The sequence below is a fragment of the Sapajus apella genome, unplaced genomic scaffold, assembly GCF_009761245.1.
Source record: "Sapajus apella isolate SASKATOON/1434 unplaced genomic scaffold, GSC_monkey_1.0 scaffold15, whole genome shotgun sequence".
NCBI classification, from domain to species: Eukaryota; Metazoa; Chordata; class Mammalia; order Primates; family Cebidae; genus Sapajus; species Sapajus apella.
The window spans coordinates 375,067-392,426 of record NW_022436955.1 but is presented as its reverse complement, the minus strand read 5'-3'; the positions used below and the strand labels follow the sequence as shown (position 1 = coordinate 392,426).

General features: G+C 47.3%; 1 protein-coding gene and 1 long non-coding RNA gene across 3 annotated transcripts in view; both read right to left on the bottom strand.

The window, feature by feature from the left end:
• The window catches only part of GNAO1 (G protein subunit alpha o1), a 168,386-nt gene extending 151,814 nt beyond the window's left edge, over positions 1-16,572 (bottom strand). For both annotated transcript variants that reach the window (XM_032283916.1, XM_032283917.1), the window contains exons 1-2: positions 15,500-16,572; positions 15,241-15,283 (exon numbers count right to left, since the gene is read on the bottom strand). In XM_032283916.1, the coding sequence (XP_032139807.1) occupies positions 15,241-15,283; positions 15,500-15,617 (161 nt within the window). In that variant the 5' untranslated portion in view covers positions 15,618-16,572. The remainder of the gene's footprint in view (positions 1-15,240; positions 15,284-15,499) is intronic.
• Positions 12,912-14,841, bottom strand: LOC116555415. Its single transcript, XR_004270528.1, has 2 exons — positions 13,645-14,841; positions 12,912-13,536 (listed from the first exon to the last, which is right to left on the bottom strand). It is a non-coding gene; the product is annotated as an uncharacterized LOC116555415 (long non-coding RNA).
• Positions 16,573-17,360: the final 788 nt, after the last annotated feature.

Here is a 17,360-nt window from a genome sequence, read left to right as displayed (position 1 = left end):
ACTTGGATATTATGAACGTAATACTGAAGGAAAGATACAAATAGCATGATTCCAATTATATCAAAACCAGGCAAAACTAGACTAAATGATTAGAGGATTCATATGTAGGTGGTAAACTCTAAAGAAAGGCAAGGATGCATAAAACTTTCCACAAAAGTTAAGGTACTGGGGAGCAAGGTAGGGAACTGTGATTAAGAAGGGATATTTAGAAACATTCTTGGGCACTAGCAATGTCCAACTTTTTTAACTAGTGATGGTCACCTGAGTGCTTGCTTTTTAAAACATTTGTAAAACACATAAGATTAATGCAAGTTTTGCACATATATGATCTACATCACAAAAATGTTTCTTTTAAAGGCACTGTCAATGTTACCTCCTCCAGGAAGTCTTCCCAGACTCCACACTGAGGTAAGTGCTCCCTCACCTTTTTATTAATTGTAAGGGCAGAAGTGGAGCCTATTTTGACTCACTATTATATCCTGTGCCCACAACAGTGTTGAACATATGGTAAGTGCTCAATAAATATTTGCTGAATAATCAACAATTGTATTTAAGCACCTGAGTTGGTAAAAAGTAGTTATCCCTGGACCAATCAATTGATAACAAGAAAGAATGTTCTGAGTGGTGTGATGGAAAGAAACACACCTGGAATCAGAAAAACTAGGCTCTAGTTCTACCATGTACTGGTCACATCACCTTACATAAATCATGTTTTCTCTGAGAGCAAAAATGATACAAATAGCTATCATTAGGGGAATTTCAATTATTAGCTACTTGCTTTCAGCTGTTATCTCATTTACTCCTCACTGTGTATCTGCAGTGTGTTTATTTATTTTTGTCTGTTCCTAACAATCAGGAAACTGAGGTTCAGAGAGACTGAATAATTTTCCCAAATCACACTGTTAGCCAACAAATTGTAAAGCCCACATCTCCAAAGTTCATGCTTCTTTCATACTGCTATGCTGGCTTATTTTTGCCTCAGTTTCTTCATCTGTAAAATGGGAACATGGTAACATACGTGCAGCCTGACAAGGTTGTTGTAAGGCTCAAAGGAGATAATGAATTGCTTGCAAATGTTAAACGCCACTTAAATGTAAGGAGAGTAATATGTAATAAGCATCTCCCATGGGCCCACACAAAAGAAGCAGATGGCTACTACCCACATTGAGGTTTCAAACCAGTTTTGAAGGAAAAGCTTGGTAAACAGGAAAACTAGGAATACACATCAATAAGCTGATGTAAGGAAGCCGCTAGGAACAGTGCATAATACAGGCTGAAGTGTAAGAACAGCATTGAGGGGGGCGTATGGCTCGGACTGTGCAACCATTCCTGTTTCCAGGATTGCTCCTTGCCATGCACCCTCCACGGGACAGCCAAAGAGATTCTGCTAAGCCTCACTGCAATTCTTTTTTTGATTAAAAAATATGTATTTTGTAAGTCAGGTTTATTGAAGTATAATTTACTTAGAGTAAAATTCACCCTTTTTAGGTATAGTTTGAAGACTTTTGATACACACACGCAGTGTATAACCACCACCATAATTAAGAGAGAAAATATTTACATCACCCACAAAAGTCCCTTGTGACCCTTTGCAAGTCAATCCTGCCCCTCAGGCTCTACCTGCACCCAATTCCCTGGAAACCACTGATGTAACTTCCATCCCTGTGATTTTGCCTTTTCCAGGATGCAGAGGTATCTTTTTAATGCATAAGTCAGGTCAAGTTGTCAATCTCCCATGGCATTCAAAATGAAACCCAAATGTCTCTCCATGGCCAACAGGCCTTCCCTGAACAATGGCTCCTAACAGCCTCTTTAACCTCATTGTGTGCCACTTTTCCTTCCCTGTGGTCTAGAGCTCCCCTTCTTTCTGCTCATTTTTGCCCCAGGGCCTTTGCATCTGCTGTTCCCTCTTCCTCAAATCTTTCCTGACCTGCTTTTTTATCCCTCATCTCCCCCAATCCCTCTCCATTATTTAATACCAATTTCCTCCTTTAGAACATGTATGACTATATGAAATGACCTTTGCCTTCGATTATTCCTGTACTATCTTCCTTCTCTAAAACTGCAGGGTTCTTGAGGGCAGGAAGCTTGTCTATCTTAGTAAGGGATCTATTCCTAGAAACTTGAGAAAGTGCCAAAGTATGGCTGGTCTTCCAATGGCCTTCACAGAATGAACAAATGCACACCAAAGAAGACAGGGAATAGCGAGGGCCACCTGGTTGAAATTCTAAGGAAAGAATTCAAAGAAGAAACAGGGCCTCCATAGCACATGGGGAATTAGGAGTAGGAAGAATGGCCACAGCTCAGAACTAGGTTCTTTCTCCACATTGCCATTCTACCATCCCTTCCCCAAGGTCCTCCCACCAATGAGGCCACAGAGTACCAGAGAGATAGAGTGTGTGCCTCTCCTGCCCTTGCCCACTGGTGCCCTCAGGCTTGTCCATCTCCTAAGGCATGGGTCCCTCCAGCTCTGTTGCCTGCCCTGGCTGGAGCTCCTACACACAGCCAGCTCAGATTCACAGCCTTCCTTCTTCTTTCCATGTGAATCCAGAAAGAGGGGGACCCCAGGAGTTGTTTTGTCTTTGTACTGTGGAACCACCTTCAGCGTTTCTCCCTGTGGAAGAGCATCAAACCATCCTGGTCTTGTAACCCAGACAGTATTACAAGACAATTTCCTACCTCCCAGGGCCCCACATTTTCAGTGGAGAGTATATGTGGACACACATGCACTGGTATCCATAATTCCCTGAGCTGATGTCCCAGTTTTCTTTCTCAATTAGCACTAGAGTTCTGAAAGCTTAATTTTAAAAATAATTTATTATGTCAGTTGGGGGTGGCCAAGGGAGAAGGACGGGAATTCCTCTGCCACAAGAACATCTGTTTTGCTGGACAGGAAGATACAAATTATGACGTCAAGACTGCAGCAGAAGCTTATAGATCATGCAGTCCAGTTTCCTAATTGTATAAGTGAGAATACTAAGTCCTAGGGAAGTTAAGGAACTTGCCTGGGGACCATCAAGCTCAAAAGGAACAGAGTTGGGGTAAGAACCTGGGTTCCTGACTCCCAATCCTGACCTATTTCTACCATAAAATTTCCTTGAGTTTGGCTTTTCTCTCTTTCCCTCCACTGAAACCATACTTTTAAAGGCCCATAATAGCTTCAAATACAACGGTCTTTCCTCAGTCCTTATCTAAATTGGCAATGCCATGAAACAGAACCCTGCTCACTGCCCAGAATTCCTGAAGCAAATTCCCTTCCTGTGGATCCACTGTGGGGGTGCTCTGGGTTTGCCTCCTGCTCCTCTGCTCTCTGGCTCCTTTGCCAGTTGGAACTACCTGTGGGTCTACTGAAGGCAGGTGCCCTTCCTCACTGCCACAATGGTGGGCCCCTTCCCTGGACCCTCCCTCTCCTGGCCATCTGCAGGCTAACCCCAGGGACACCACATCCACTCTCATGGCCCAACCACAAGGGTAGCGAAGCCCACTTTTTCTTCTATCCCAGATATCTCTTCTAAATGCCAGAACTACCTCCCAAGCAAACAGTTGAACATTTCCTGCTATCCTGTAAGGACCTGAAATTCATGCTGATGGGCGACCTGCCATCTTCCCTCTGCTATCTCTTTCCTGCTCCTGTGCTTCCTAACTCGATGGCATAACTAAACACCATCTCACAGGTTCAAAAAGAGGAGTTCTCTGATCTACACTCTTTTCATGTTCATTCAACTAGACACCAGTGGTCACCTCTCCTGCCTCCAAAATCTCTCCCCCCTCCAACTTCACATTGCCTTTCCTACCAATTCCCTAGGTCAGACTACAAAAATCTCTTTGCTGTAAAGCCTCATCTCTAGCCTCTCACTGGCAGGCTCTCCTGACTTGGCACACTATATACCCCTTAGAAAAACGATCAGGGAGCCCTACAATCCAGCCCTACTCTTCGTTTCCAGTCACCTCTCTTCATAGTCCCACAAATCCCAGCTCTTCCATTATTACAGGAGCCTGCCTGCTACTCCCTGGTGCTGTCCTGAATGTTCCAGGCCTGCTTTTGTACTTTAGCTCATTCTAGTTCAGATCCTGGAAGGCCTTGCACTTTTTGTCAGCCTGACTTTGGTCATGGGGACAGAATCCTGGCTCAAATCAGTTTGTGTAACATAAGAGATTTACTGATTCACATAACTGTCAGCTCCATAGAACCAGCTCCAGAGATTCCAGTATCACCGTCAGATGTCTTTCTGGCTTCCTCTCTCTGTGCCTTCTCTCCATTCTCTCTTTTGTCCTCCAGTCTCCCAAAGCCTCAGTCTCTCCAGTGATAAGTACGCTTCCTCCTTGCAGAGGATAATGGAGATGTGGAAACATGGCCACAGACAGCTAGCTCAAGCTTTCATGATTCCAGCCCAGTGAGGACCTTGCTGGGATCCCAGGGGAAGACCTTCTTTCTCACAGTGACTATAAAATTCCAGAGAAGGACAATGATTGGCCTCACTTGAGTCACATGCCCATCCCTGGGCCAATCACTGTGGCCAGAGACCCTGTGAATGGCAAGGCCTATGTCATGTACCCACTTTTCTCTTCAAGCAGCAGGGGGCAGTGACGGGCAGCACCACTGGAACAGCCTGCAATAAGTGAAGCTGGGTGGAGTAAAACAGCGGTGTGCACGCCTCTCACTTCTTCACCCAGTTCCCTCCCAGCTCAATCCTGAACCTGTGTCCCAATCAAATTCTGTCACTGCCTCTTCTGCAACTTGGAGAATCGAATTTGTCTCTTCCAACTGATGCAACTCTCTGAAGGCAGAAACTGGACCTGCAATTACTATGTCCGATTGTTTGTGTATGAGGTTATTGCCTGATTCCTCTGGCAATTCCTCTTGACTTGTTCATCACTGACACTCCAAGCACCCAGAACAGTACCTAACACACAATAGATGTGAAACAAATATTAGACAAATAAATGAGTGGTTTGAATAGAATAAATGTTATTGGTCTTTGGCATCCAGTAAATAAGCACAGCTGCTTTTTAATTCTTACTTCATAAAGAAAAGAAATGCTAAGGCAGGAACTCCCTCAACTTCCTATCCTCACCATTCTGCCCTTGAATTTCTTTACATACTTCCCATCCTTACTGCCCTCCTGTCTGTCTTAGGGAAGAAGACACACGTTCACATCACAAGCTGCCCATTCCCTAAGGGGCTGTGTTCCTTCTACTGCTTCCTCTTTCCCATACCTTCAACTTTTCCATTCATCAGTGCTCTGTATAGCTTCCCAATGGATTCAAGTACCCCCATGTTAGCCAAATAAGCAATAAAAGCAAAGCCCTCCCAGGACCCCAAATCCGCTCTTCCCCTCCCTACCTCTCATCCCTTTTTTCTGTAGCCCACGTTTCTTTTGGGCAGGGACGGGGGTCCTCCACTGATTTCCTCAATCCCATACATTTCTCAACTCCACTGCAGTTTGGCTTTTCTCCCATCAGTCTATTGAAACTGCTCTTGCCAAGGTCACCAACAACTTGCCAGACTCAATGGACACCTGCCAATCTTCATCTTATCTGTCTACTGCAATATCTGACTCAACTAACCACTTCCTGCCCTTGAAAGTCTTTTCTTCCTTGTCTTTCATAATGCTACTCTGCCTTGGGTTTTGGTTTTCATCTCTCAGATCACCCCTTCTCAGTTTCCCTCACAGGTCCCTCTTCCTAAATTATTCTCATTTCCTGGAGCTGGGACGTGTGTGTGATGGGAGACAGATCCTTGCCTTCTCTCGCCTTCTCATTCAGCCTACTAAGGTTACCAACTTTATGGCTCTCACTGCTCAAAAGCACCACAGAATTTCAAATTGACCTCTCTCCCCAGGTGTGTCCTATCTAACCCACTTCCACTCAGGTGATCCACAAGAATCATCAACATGATCAAATGTAGTCATCACTTTTCTCCCCAAGTCTTCTCTCTTCCTCCTGCATTTTTCCATCTCAGGGAATGGTACTACCATCCACCAGTAGCCCAAACCAGGGATCCGGACTCATTTTTGTCCATACTCATTAAAATTTGTCTCCTCCTCAATGCTCTTCCAGCTGATCATCAAGTCAGCTAAATTATTTCACTGCCCAAATATCTCTTGAATCTGTTTCCTTTCCCCACTCACACTACCACTGCTTTAACTTAGTTCTTAATATTTTCCCACCTGGGTCACAAGAGTAACTTTCCATCTGGTCTCCCAACCTCCAGAGCTGATCCCCTCCAGTCTACACAGGTTTCTAATGCCAACTCTCAGGTGGCATCTCATTATCTTCAGAATAAAATCCAAAGTCCTTAGCACAATAGATAAGGCCTTTATGATCTGGTTTCTGTCCCATCTTTCATTCCTCGTTTCTTAACACTCCTCTTACATATTTTGCTCCAGTCAAATCAAACTATTTTCCATTCCAAGCATGTTCTATGTGGTGACATATCTTAATGCCTTTGCACATGCCAGTCCCTCTGCCTGGCATTCCTTTTTTTTCAACCCAGTGAACTACCACTTGTTTTAAAGGCTTAGTTCACATGCCACTTTCTCTTGGCTATCTTCCGTGAACTGCCTGCCTAAAGGTGTCTTCTGTTCTCTCACAGCACACTGTGCATACAGACGTCGTGGCCCTTCCTACCCTGAAGTGCAAGAGTCTTTTACGAGTAGCTCCTTCCAGTCCATGAGTTCCTTCAGGCCAAAGACTGAGGCCTTCCTCTCTACCTCCATGACACTGTGTGTATGCTACCCACAAAGTAGGCAATCATAAATGATTATGGATGGACAGATGAATGGATTTCCTACCATCCTGTCTTTCCACGGTTCTCCAAGACACCTGCCTCTACCAAAGCCAGAGCCTTCTCTCTGTTGAAATCTGAAAATGGCACCCATTTTTGGGGCAGGAATGGAAAATTATTTCAGGGCCTGCCTAGATGGTTGCTAGGGAATACTCTGATGTCCAGATCGGTGTGATGTATGATCATTACTACCACTTCCAGAAGGAACTCAGCACCAATTCAGCACTTGCTATTCTCTCAACCATGGCTGCTGCAATCACCATCTGGGTGTGAGGTCCTAGTCTCCACTGCCCATGGTCTATACTGCCCATGCTGGTGGTAGTCTAGTAAGAAAGGTGTGGAGTTACAATGAAAAGAACACAGGTTTTGGAATTAGAAAAATCATTGCCTGAATACAACCCTGTCACCTTCTAAGCTGTGTGGCCTTGAGCAACCCACCTTACTTCTTTGAACTTCACTTCCTCTTCTGTAAAATGGAATTGATGACTATCTTTGCTCATAGGTTGATAAACAAATAAAGATGATAGATTGAAAACGATGAACACATCCCATGGGCACCAAAAGCTTTCAATGTGATCATTCTGGTTTACGTAGAATAATAAGGTTCAGTCCTTGCATACCTCATACCCTTTCTTTTCTTCAACTAACGTTTATTAATATCTCCTTTGTGACAGGCATTGGGCCTGGTGCTATATGGTGAGCAAAAATAAGTAACATCCTTGCTTTAGGAAACCCTGGTGGGAAGGGGCACCCAGGCTAGCAAGGGATACAGACACATATACACCTAATTAATTTACAATATACAATATGCATTAGTGATCTGAGACCCTGGCAGTAGGTGATTCCAGGGTCAATTTTAAAGCATGGAGATTCTCATAAGTAACAATATTCTACAGAAAACATATCTGTTGGCTAAGACACAGGCAGAGAATCCAAGGTAAATTGTTACCTATGAAGTCCTAGTCTTATGTATTATTCTCCCTTTCTCTTTTCTCCATTCTGCTTGGTCCTAGGATGGTTGACAAATCAAGAGAGTAGGGGGACAAATTCAGGGCACCAACTATTAGCCTTGCAGGATTTTATTTTACTTTAATTTTTTTTGTGCTATGAAAAGCACAATGTTTTTCCTCTTCTCTGTAAAGAAAATTAGAACTAAAGATGGCTCAGCAGATAAAAGCTGTGGGTGGTAAATACTCCCACTATTCCCCACTGCCTTTCAGGCTTCTAAGTTTCTCTCTGCATTTACTGCATCTTAGAGCTGGAAACCTGAAAGAGCCCTGAGAAATTCTATGGTGAAAACCCATATCCCGATTAACAGATGAACAAATTGTGGCCCAAGGTGGCCAAATGATCTGCCCAAAGTCAAATGACAGAGTGAATCAAAATTAAAACAGTTATCCTGATTCTCCCCTCTTACTAGTCTGCAAATCTCCCAGCTCCCTGGGGTTTAGACACCTTAACCCAGGCAAGCATCTTCATATGGTGAATGCCACTGGTGTCTCCACTTCTGAGCATCCTGGAAGCCACAGAAAAACCACTTTTCTTCTAATGTCACTGGCTCTCTCCTCCCAGAAACATCCTGTTTCTTACTAATGAGATACTTTCAGATCCTCCTCTATAGTTTAAGAACCACGTCTGCATGAAAAGTTTGGTTAGAGGTGTTTTTCTCAAATTGCCTCTCAGAACTACAAATTTCCTGGCTGACAAAGCTTTTGGTTGAGGTTGCCATTTTGCAATTAACTTAGCCTTAAAAGAACTTCCATGGATACTACACACCCCCACAGGATAAAACTATAATTCATGCTTTAATACTGAGAACATCAAGACCCTGAAAACCAAGGGAATTCCCAATTTCATACACTGGTGACAACAGGGAAGGAGCTTGGGGCATCCCTGGTCCAACTCTTTCAGGAGACTGAGCCCTCGGAGGGGCAGAGGCAGAGCTAATGACCTGGACTCCTAGTTCAGTGCTCTTTCCCACCCTTTGAAATGTCACCCCAGCCTCTTGGGCTGAAGCAGCTGCGCCATCAAAAATGTCACATCAGTTATGACAACACAGTTTGTTATATAACTGGTGCTGCAGAGCAGGCAAGGGGAAGAAGCCATGAACATGAACCACAGCACCCCCCTTCTGCTTCTCAGGGCGGCTAAGTCCCACATACTTACTTGACAAGAGAACTCCATATGGGAAGGGAACACCCACTAATCAATCAAAGGACTAAAAACTGGAGCTAACATTTGTATAATGATTTCCACGTTCTAGACACTGCTCTAAGCACATTTTATATGTTAGCTCATTTCATGCTCACCACAATCCTATTAGTAGTTATTTTTATTATCAGTCCCATTTTACAGGCAAGGAAACTGAGGCACCAGATGTTATGTGCCTTGTCTAAGGTCACACATTTAGTTAGCAGTAGAGCCAAGATTTGAAGCCAGGCAGCCTGTTTGCAAAGTTATTGCTTTTAACCCCCTCTCAATTTTAGAGAAGCTTGCTAAACTGCTTCTAAAGATGGCTCAGCAGATAAAAGCTCTCAATTTTAGAGAGGCATGCTAAACTGCTTGTCTAAACACAAGAAACTACCTATTTTTCTGAACCAGTTAACAGGTCACTGCTCTCTCCTCTCCTTTCCCTCCATGCTAATCATGGATCTGTTGTACAGGTTCCTTTCCACCAGTAGTGTGTAAATGAGAGGGATGGAAGAAAATAAGAATGTGACACATATTTGAAGAAATTCTTAAGGATGGAGTTCATTTGAGCACCTTCAAGCTTTTTATGACACTGCAATCAGTAAGAAAGTGAGATGAGAGCTCTTCTAATAGCATTTGCCATTTGTCAACCCACACACTCTGTGGGTATGTACAAACATAGGCACACAATTTTTCTTTGTCAGAATCAAAAGTTTTCTCTGTTAGTGTCGATTTTGAGGGTAACTCTTTCAAATATTCTTTTTTTCAGTTGGGAATCACCCCTTTACCAGATTTTCTGTTGTCTTTCAGATCAAGACGTATTCTGTTGATAATGGTCTGTTCGGCTCCATAAGAAATGAGAATGAAAACACCCTGGGAGACAGGGAATCAAGTCCCAGCATGCAAATGGGCTGAGCACGTATCAGAAAAACAGGGCCTCATTCTACTCATATTAAATCTCTGGTGTTAATGGAGTTAGGGTACTGTAAGCAGCTGTAAAACATGAGTGATCTTGTCCTATCTTTAGCAGATGTGGCATGTGAAGCAGCACAATATAATCTGGGAGTTCCATGTGTTAAAAGAAACAAGACAGCACTCCCACTCTGGGCATCATAAATCTAATCCAGCCCTGTTCACACATAGAACAGCCCTTCTGCATTCTTTTCCAGTCATGTTGATCCTCATGAAGCATCACCCATTTAATCTAATTGGCAACAACCCTTTTCAACAAGCATACAGGTTCCACTTCAGAATCCAATAGGTAACTGAGGTTCAAGAATTCCACAGCTGACTCCCAAGGAGATCAGGTGGACTGTTTGCCACTCTTCTGGCAGGAAGGTCTGCTGGTATTTACAGCTCAGTGCACAGTAAGGAGGGAGAGAGCACCATCCATCAGGAAAAGAGAACTCATCTGCTACTTGATCTGACATTCTGTTCGCGCTGTCGCTGTCTCTGGAGAGCAAGGTGCATCCATTTGAATAAACATAGAGATGGGATGAAGGGAGGGAGGCAAAGCAGCCAACCAGATGACTGCAGAAATAACAAGTCTACAAATCTAGAAGAGTGGCTCTCTGTGGAATACTACCCCAATGTGGGACCCTGCGGGCAAGTGTGGAAAATGCCCTTTTAAAGGGCTGCACTTTCATAGAGTAATGGCTGCAGGTTGCTATTCACCTCCGTGAATGCCTGTCAGTTAGTAGGTGCTGAAGAGCACTGTGCTCAAAGAATGCAAGCTTGATCGCTTTTTGGCCTTTTGGCTAAGATCAAGAAGAATGCAAGCTTGCCCTGAACTCAAACCAAACAGTAGATACCCTAATTACAAAGTCAGGGTCAGCTGGGAGGAAAAATCCATCAGCTTTTTGCTGACAGGTAACCTTTTGAGACAGCCTTTCCTGACGGGGTGGGGTCTGTTCTCTCAATCATATCCCACTTATCAGGCTGGAATGTTTGTATGAGTAATGACGTCTTCATCAGGCAAATTCTTAAATTTGTTTTAAAATGGCACTAAGCAGGTATTGCGGGAATGGACGCACAACCAAAGTGCTCTATTTTATTGTGCCCATTTTGGTAAAGACTACCAGCTAGCAAGCAATGCATCGGCCACCTTCGAACTCTCTAGCTTTCTAAAAATTCCACTTAATGCTCCAGAGATGGATAGCCTGAACTCAACATTACAGAAAACTCAGCATCTCGAATGAGGGCAAATTGTGGCTCCCAGAACAACTCCACAGTCCATTTTACATTTTCATCAGGTACACAGTCCAAGTGGGTGTCACTATTTGTTCAGAACTGGGAAGTCACTTAAAGTGATATTCTGTCAATTCTACGCCTGATAAAATTACAACTCATTAAAAGATTTCTTTGTAAGGGGTTGGTAATTGAATAAAATTGGCAGTTCTTTTAAAAATGTTTGATTGGTCTGAATAACTGAGTCTTATTGATTGACTACAACATGATGAAGCTGTATCACAGGTGAGGTCACCACTCCCTAACAAGCAAAATTATTTAAAATGCCATGCACAAAAAAGAATCACTAATTACTCACATGTGATATGTATAAAATTATATTTGTGCTATCACAATTATCACTGTTTATTTCTCAGTACTCAAGTGTTTTGGATTGTCTGACACAGAACTCCCTAACACGAATTCACAATCACACACGTAAGGGAAAAAAAAAAACAACCCCAAACACCATGTTCAAATAAAAATTTTAATGTAAGTACTGAGAATCAGGTTTTTCAAATGACATTCTAAACTGTGGTATCTCTTAAGCAGATGCAAGTTTCCCCTTACAACAGGTATCAAGCAGAAGAATTTTATGTCAGTATCTCTGCAATGCTCTTAGGCTGATGAAGATGTTAACTCTTTGTTCTAAATAGCAACTGCCAGCCAGTCCTTTATCATTTAACTTCAGTTACTATGGGAATATATGGAAGGCTGTTTCTTCTAATTAGCACACCACAACATGGATGAGAACACAGGCTCAATGGAATGACTCTTTGCTCTTCTGGAAATGCTGAATAGAAGGGGTTTTATTCAGTGATGTCCAAATATCCATATTCTTCCTCTCAATCCAATGTGCTGAGCTATTAGACTGCGGCCTATAACTTAAAGTTAATTTTAAGTTATACCCTAGGGTAACCCATAACTTAAAATTAACTTTAAGTTATACCCTAGGATGGGTTATCCTGGGGTATAACTTAAAGAGGGCTCTCTGTTGAATTTCATCTATCCAGGTGAAATGACACAGCCTCCTAATTAACCCGTACATATGGTCTGATAGGTTGGTCACCAATAATGGACTTTCACAAGGAAGTTAGAAACTGCTTTCTAAAATGCCATCTAGATTTTCGGGTCTGGCACCACCCACAGTAGAATTTTCCTGACTTGAAGTGACTCTCAGTCAAGTGGCCATCTCAAAAACCATTTCTGCAAGGGAGGACTCAAAAAAAATTGTCACTAGGATACAGTGACACCAATCCCACATTTTGTGGTTAATAAAACAAGTCCTGCCTTCAGCTTGGCACAAGGCCCTGATCTGATGTATTTCAGGCCAAGCTGGAGGGCTCACAGGGAAAGCCGCCGTTCATGAATGCTTCAGGAGGACAGGATCCCAGGGTCCCTTGTGGCAAACCAGGGACCAGAAACCTTTGTGATAGACCTTTGGAACAGACCTACCCTACTTCTTAAAGAGAGTTGGTGTATTGTGCTTTTCTTTAAAAAAAAAAAAAAAAGTTTTACTTACAAAATCTGTTTTTCCTAACATTTTTCTTGAAAAAGCTGTCCTGTAAGGGTGAAAAAAAAGGCGAGGGGGGAGAAGTGTAGGGAAAGAGAAGAAATGCTCTGATTTCTGATTTAACAATCTCAAACATCACTCACTTCATTTTCTCCCCTCCTGGGTGTAACCAAATACAAGACACACAGGACTTCCTCTGGGAAGTCTACATCCAGCCTTCATTTAAGATTTCCTGTCCAGTACATAATTATGAATTTTCATCCTAAAGTGGCACACCTATTTCCCCAGAGAGCTCAGCTCTCTTTGAATAAAAAAAGGTGAGGTACCCCTTTGGGGGATTCAGTATATATTTTTAAACTTCTCATTAAATCAGCCTAATTTATGGGGCATGTTCAGGAAAAGCAGTTCTTTAGCGGATTCAAAGTTAATTTGCAGACTCTGGCCTGTCCCCCTCCTTCTGCCCCTCCTGCGCGCTCCCCTCCCACGAGCATTTCCGAATGCGTTCGACCCCCTCCGAAGCGGCTCGGCTCTCTCCGCCGGAGCGCAGACTCGGCTCCGAACACCGCCGACTCTCTCCGAGCCCCGCGCCCAGACCGCACGGAGCCTAACCGAGCGTTGCCGAACTGAGCCCCATCGACTTTTCTGTCCTCGGCTGGGCGCTGTCCACCACTTGCAACGCCTGAAACCTCATCCAGCTCCAGTGGCTGGGGCGTCTACCGGGCTCGAGTCCTCCACTGCTGATTACAGACTTCTGAAGTTTTAAAACGTCCCCCCTCGGGAGAAAGGAGTGGCGCGGCTTACATTTACTGATCTGCAAGGGCTCCAGACAGATGCAACATGCACCTTGTTGCAAAGAGCAATTCCCCAGGCCCCGCTTCCCCATCCATTTGGGTTGCACAAGCTCCCAAGAAACCCCGAGCTAAACTACCCTTGGTTCAGAAGGGTGCGGCGAGCCGAAGGGGCCTCTTCGAAGAAAGCCCCAGGGAGCTCTCGAACGAAAATAAGAACATGTCAAGCAGACGGGGAAACTGTCTCCGAGTCGCTACTCCCTACCATCATGGCGCCGCCTAGAACCCGCTTGTCATGCCTGTTACACATGCAAGATTTTTTGCATCTTGGTTCTGAAACCGCAAGCATGCTTCATCTCCTACTCCCACCTTCCCACGAAAGGGGTTTTTATTTTCCATTGTTTCCCTACGCGATGCAATTACTTCGGCTACTCTGTCAAGTTGAAAAATAATCATTTTTGTTTACTGTACAGCAACCCCTAATTAGGAGCTGTGTGTGCACGAAGGTGTCACAGCAAAGCGACGTGGAATTTTCGCTAAACGGTCCTAACGAACTCCTCCGTCCTGAACTGACAGGCCAACGGAAGCAGGAGGCCCCGAGGGCGCACACCCCTTCGCTGCCAGCCACCCCCTCCCCAAGCAAAGCTGCCTGTAGGCTCAACAGGAATTGCCGGGTGGATAGGGCAAGAAGCGAGCCTGAGAGTGGGAAGGAGGGGCGAGGCTCCTTATTGAGAAAGTGTGGCAGGGAAGGAATATCCCATTTTATTTAAATTTTCAACCATCACTCAAATCCACCCCCAGTTAATTAGGAGGGGAAACTGATAGCTAAGGCAGAAGGGGGCGGCGGAAAGTGGGGCCTGAAATCCGCATTGTGAGTAGATTGCATGGAACATGGCCTATGCAGAGTGTAAATAAATACACTGATAAAGGCCACGGAGCGAAGGAAAACTGCGGGTATCGGGAGAGCAATGCTGGGGGGGGGGAGGAGAGGAGCTGGGGGCAGCAAGGGGCAGACATTCAGCCTCACAGGCAGCTTCCCTCCCCCTTCCACCTCTACCTTGGATAAAACTGTGCGAGTCACATCCGCTTGGAAACCCACTCCTTCCCCTAGCACACGACCCCTCCCCTAAACCTGGCCCTCTTTTTTTGGGTGGGGGGGGGCGAGGAGACGTAGAAAACACAGCCTCCAATTCAGCACCAAAAGCATGAACAGCAGACACTTGATCCTCCACCCCAGTCTAGGGCTGGGTCCCCTCCATGTTAGCCAAGTTCAAAATCACTGCCCCAGGAGAAGAGCAGGGGAAGCGGGATTACGGACCTTCGGGGATAGGGAGGTATGGAGGGAAGAGGAGAAATAGAGACAGAATGAAACAAACACAGAAATGGAGGCAGTGAGACACAAAATATTCCACAAGCAAGAGTAATGATCATAATCATGCCAATAGTGTGATGTTCTGATCAATATGGCGGACGCTGTCATTCATACAACTACAGGCGCTCCCCTTCCCCCTCCCAAAAAACACCCACCCGGGAGTTGGGGTGGAGGACCCAGAACCAACGTAGGGAGTGGAGGAGGGGAGTCAAATATAGGGGTGTGTGTGTGTGTGTGTGTGTGTGTGTGTGTGCACGAATTAAAAAACAGGCCTGGAGAGCAATGTGGAGTAAGCAAGGTAATAAAAACGATTTTAAAAATTATTCTTAATAAAAGTACAAATCCCAGTGCCACAGGGACTTACTTCATCTGCTTCACAATGGTGCTTTTTCCTGATTCTCCAGCCCCTGTTGGGACAGACAGTGGGGAAAAACTGGTAAGTGTCAGCTTAAAGGAACAGGGGGAGGGGGAGACTAAGGCATGCGAGGGGGTGGGCGATCCTGGGCACATGGTGGTGCCAACTTGGGGACCAGGTCTACCGGGCGCGGGTGGGGTGGGGGAGCTGGCGGCAGGGGTGCGGAGTGGCCGGGGTCGGGGATGGGGGTGGTAGCGACGGTCCTTACCCAGCAGGAGTAATTTCACGTCTTTGGCGGCGCTGATGCCATCCTCTTTGAGGTTTTTCTCAATCGCCTTGCTCCGCTCGAGGGCAGCTCTCTCCTCTGCGCTCAGAGTACATCCCATGGTGGCCCCTTCCCTGCCACAGCCCGCACAACTCCGCTGGCACGGCTCCCCGGCTCGGCGCGCCCCCCACCCCCCCAGAGAGCAGAGCCTGGGCTCAAGGGGGGAAAATCACGATATCCTCTCCTGGGCTGGAAACAAAAATGTCGGGTAACCAGAACCCCCCAAAAAGACAGCCGCTAACAAGATTTCAGCAGCGGAGACTCGCGGCAGCTGGTGGGGGTCTGGGGGTGTCGAGTCGAGGGTGGCCGGGGTCAGGGGCTCCGGAGCCAAGGGAGGAGGCGCCCGCGGGCCGAGGAGGCGCGGGCTGCAGGCACTGAGGCTTGTGCACGACCCAAAATAAATAAAATAATAGTCGAGACTGGAACCGCAGCCGGAGCCGACGGAGGGTGGGGTGGGGGGCAGGGTGGGTCCTACTGCCGCGGCTGCTGGAGGAGGAGGCGGTGGCGGCGGAGGAGGAGGAGGTGGCGGAGGCGGCGGCGGCGGCGCGGGATGTGGAGGGAGTGAGTTAGGGGGTGCTGCTAGTGCATGTGCATCGCCGCTCTTCAGCCGTCGGTGCGTCCGCGGCGCCTTCGCCGACCCCCGCGCGCTGGGCAGGGCTGGGCAGGGGGCCGGACCGGGGGGCAGGTCTCTAGCGGGAGGCGGCGTTGCTGTCTCCCAGAGCTCGCATCGCTCGGTGAGCCTACCGGAGAGAGAGGGAGAGCGCCAGGGAGCCGCGGCCAGCCGGGAGCTCGAGGGAGAGGGAGAGAGAGAGAGTCAGGGAGGGAGGGGAAAAAAAAAAATGGGAGAGCGAAGGAGCGCGCGCGCGCCAGGGCCCGGGCGGGGGGAGGAGGCGAGCGCAGCGCGCGAGTGCGCCAGCGGCTCTGCGCACCCGGCTCCGCGGGCCGCCGGCTGACGTCAGCAGGGCCGCGCGCCGAGCCCTCGGGACTGGGAGAACGCGGGGCGGGGGAGGCGCGCGCCAGGGGTTCGCGTCAGCGGGCGGCGGCGCGCGCGCGCGCTCGCGGAGCATCCTCCCCCTCCCCCAAGCTCCCTCCCAGCCCGCGGCTCCCGCGGGATGGGCGCGTGCGAGGCTGACGGGGGCGGGGCGTGGGGCCGGGCGCGCGCCGGTGCGCCCTACCCCGCCCCTGCCCCCGCCCCCGCCCCCGCCCCACGCGGCGGCGGCGCGGACCTCCTTGTCAATGGGAGCGCTGGGCCAGGCGGGCGGCAAGGCAGTCAGGTGGGCCCCCCAGCTCGCGGCCAGCGCGGCCTCTGTCCCTCTCCCGCAGGCTCTCCATCTTGTCTCCCGCAGCCCCCCTTCTCCGTGGCTCTCCAGCTGCTGGGGCCGCAGAGCTGAGGTCAGGTTACTTCAGGAAACGCGATGTGGTAGTGGGTCTCAATAAAACCGCGCGCCCCAGAATTCGCCTCTAGGGCGTGAGGACAGATTCAGACTTTTCGCGTCCTTAGTCCACATTTATAGAGCACCTAGTATGTGAGAGCCAAGGCTGTAAGGAGAGGAATGCAGCGGGCCGAGAAAAGCCTGGGCCTGTTCTCCGGGAGCCGCTGCTTCCAGGGCGGTCGGCGACCCAGCTCCGAGATCCCTGCCGCCGCTCTCCGTGCAAGCGGGGTACCCACCCTCGGAGGCTTGAGGGCTCGGAGCGGAGGGACGGGGCTTCAAGCGACCTGGAGCTTGCAGCAAACCCCTGATCCCTGACCAGTTTATTTTAAAAGCTTTTGCGGATGTTGGACGGTTTAGCCTGGTGGAGGCCT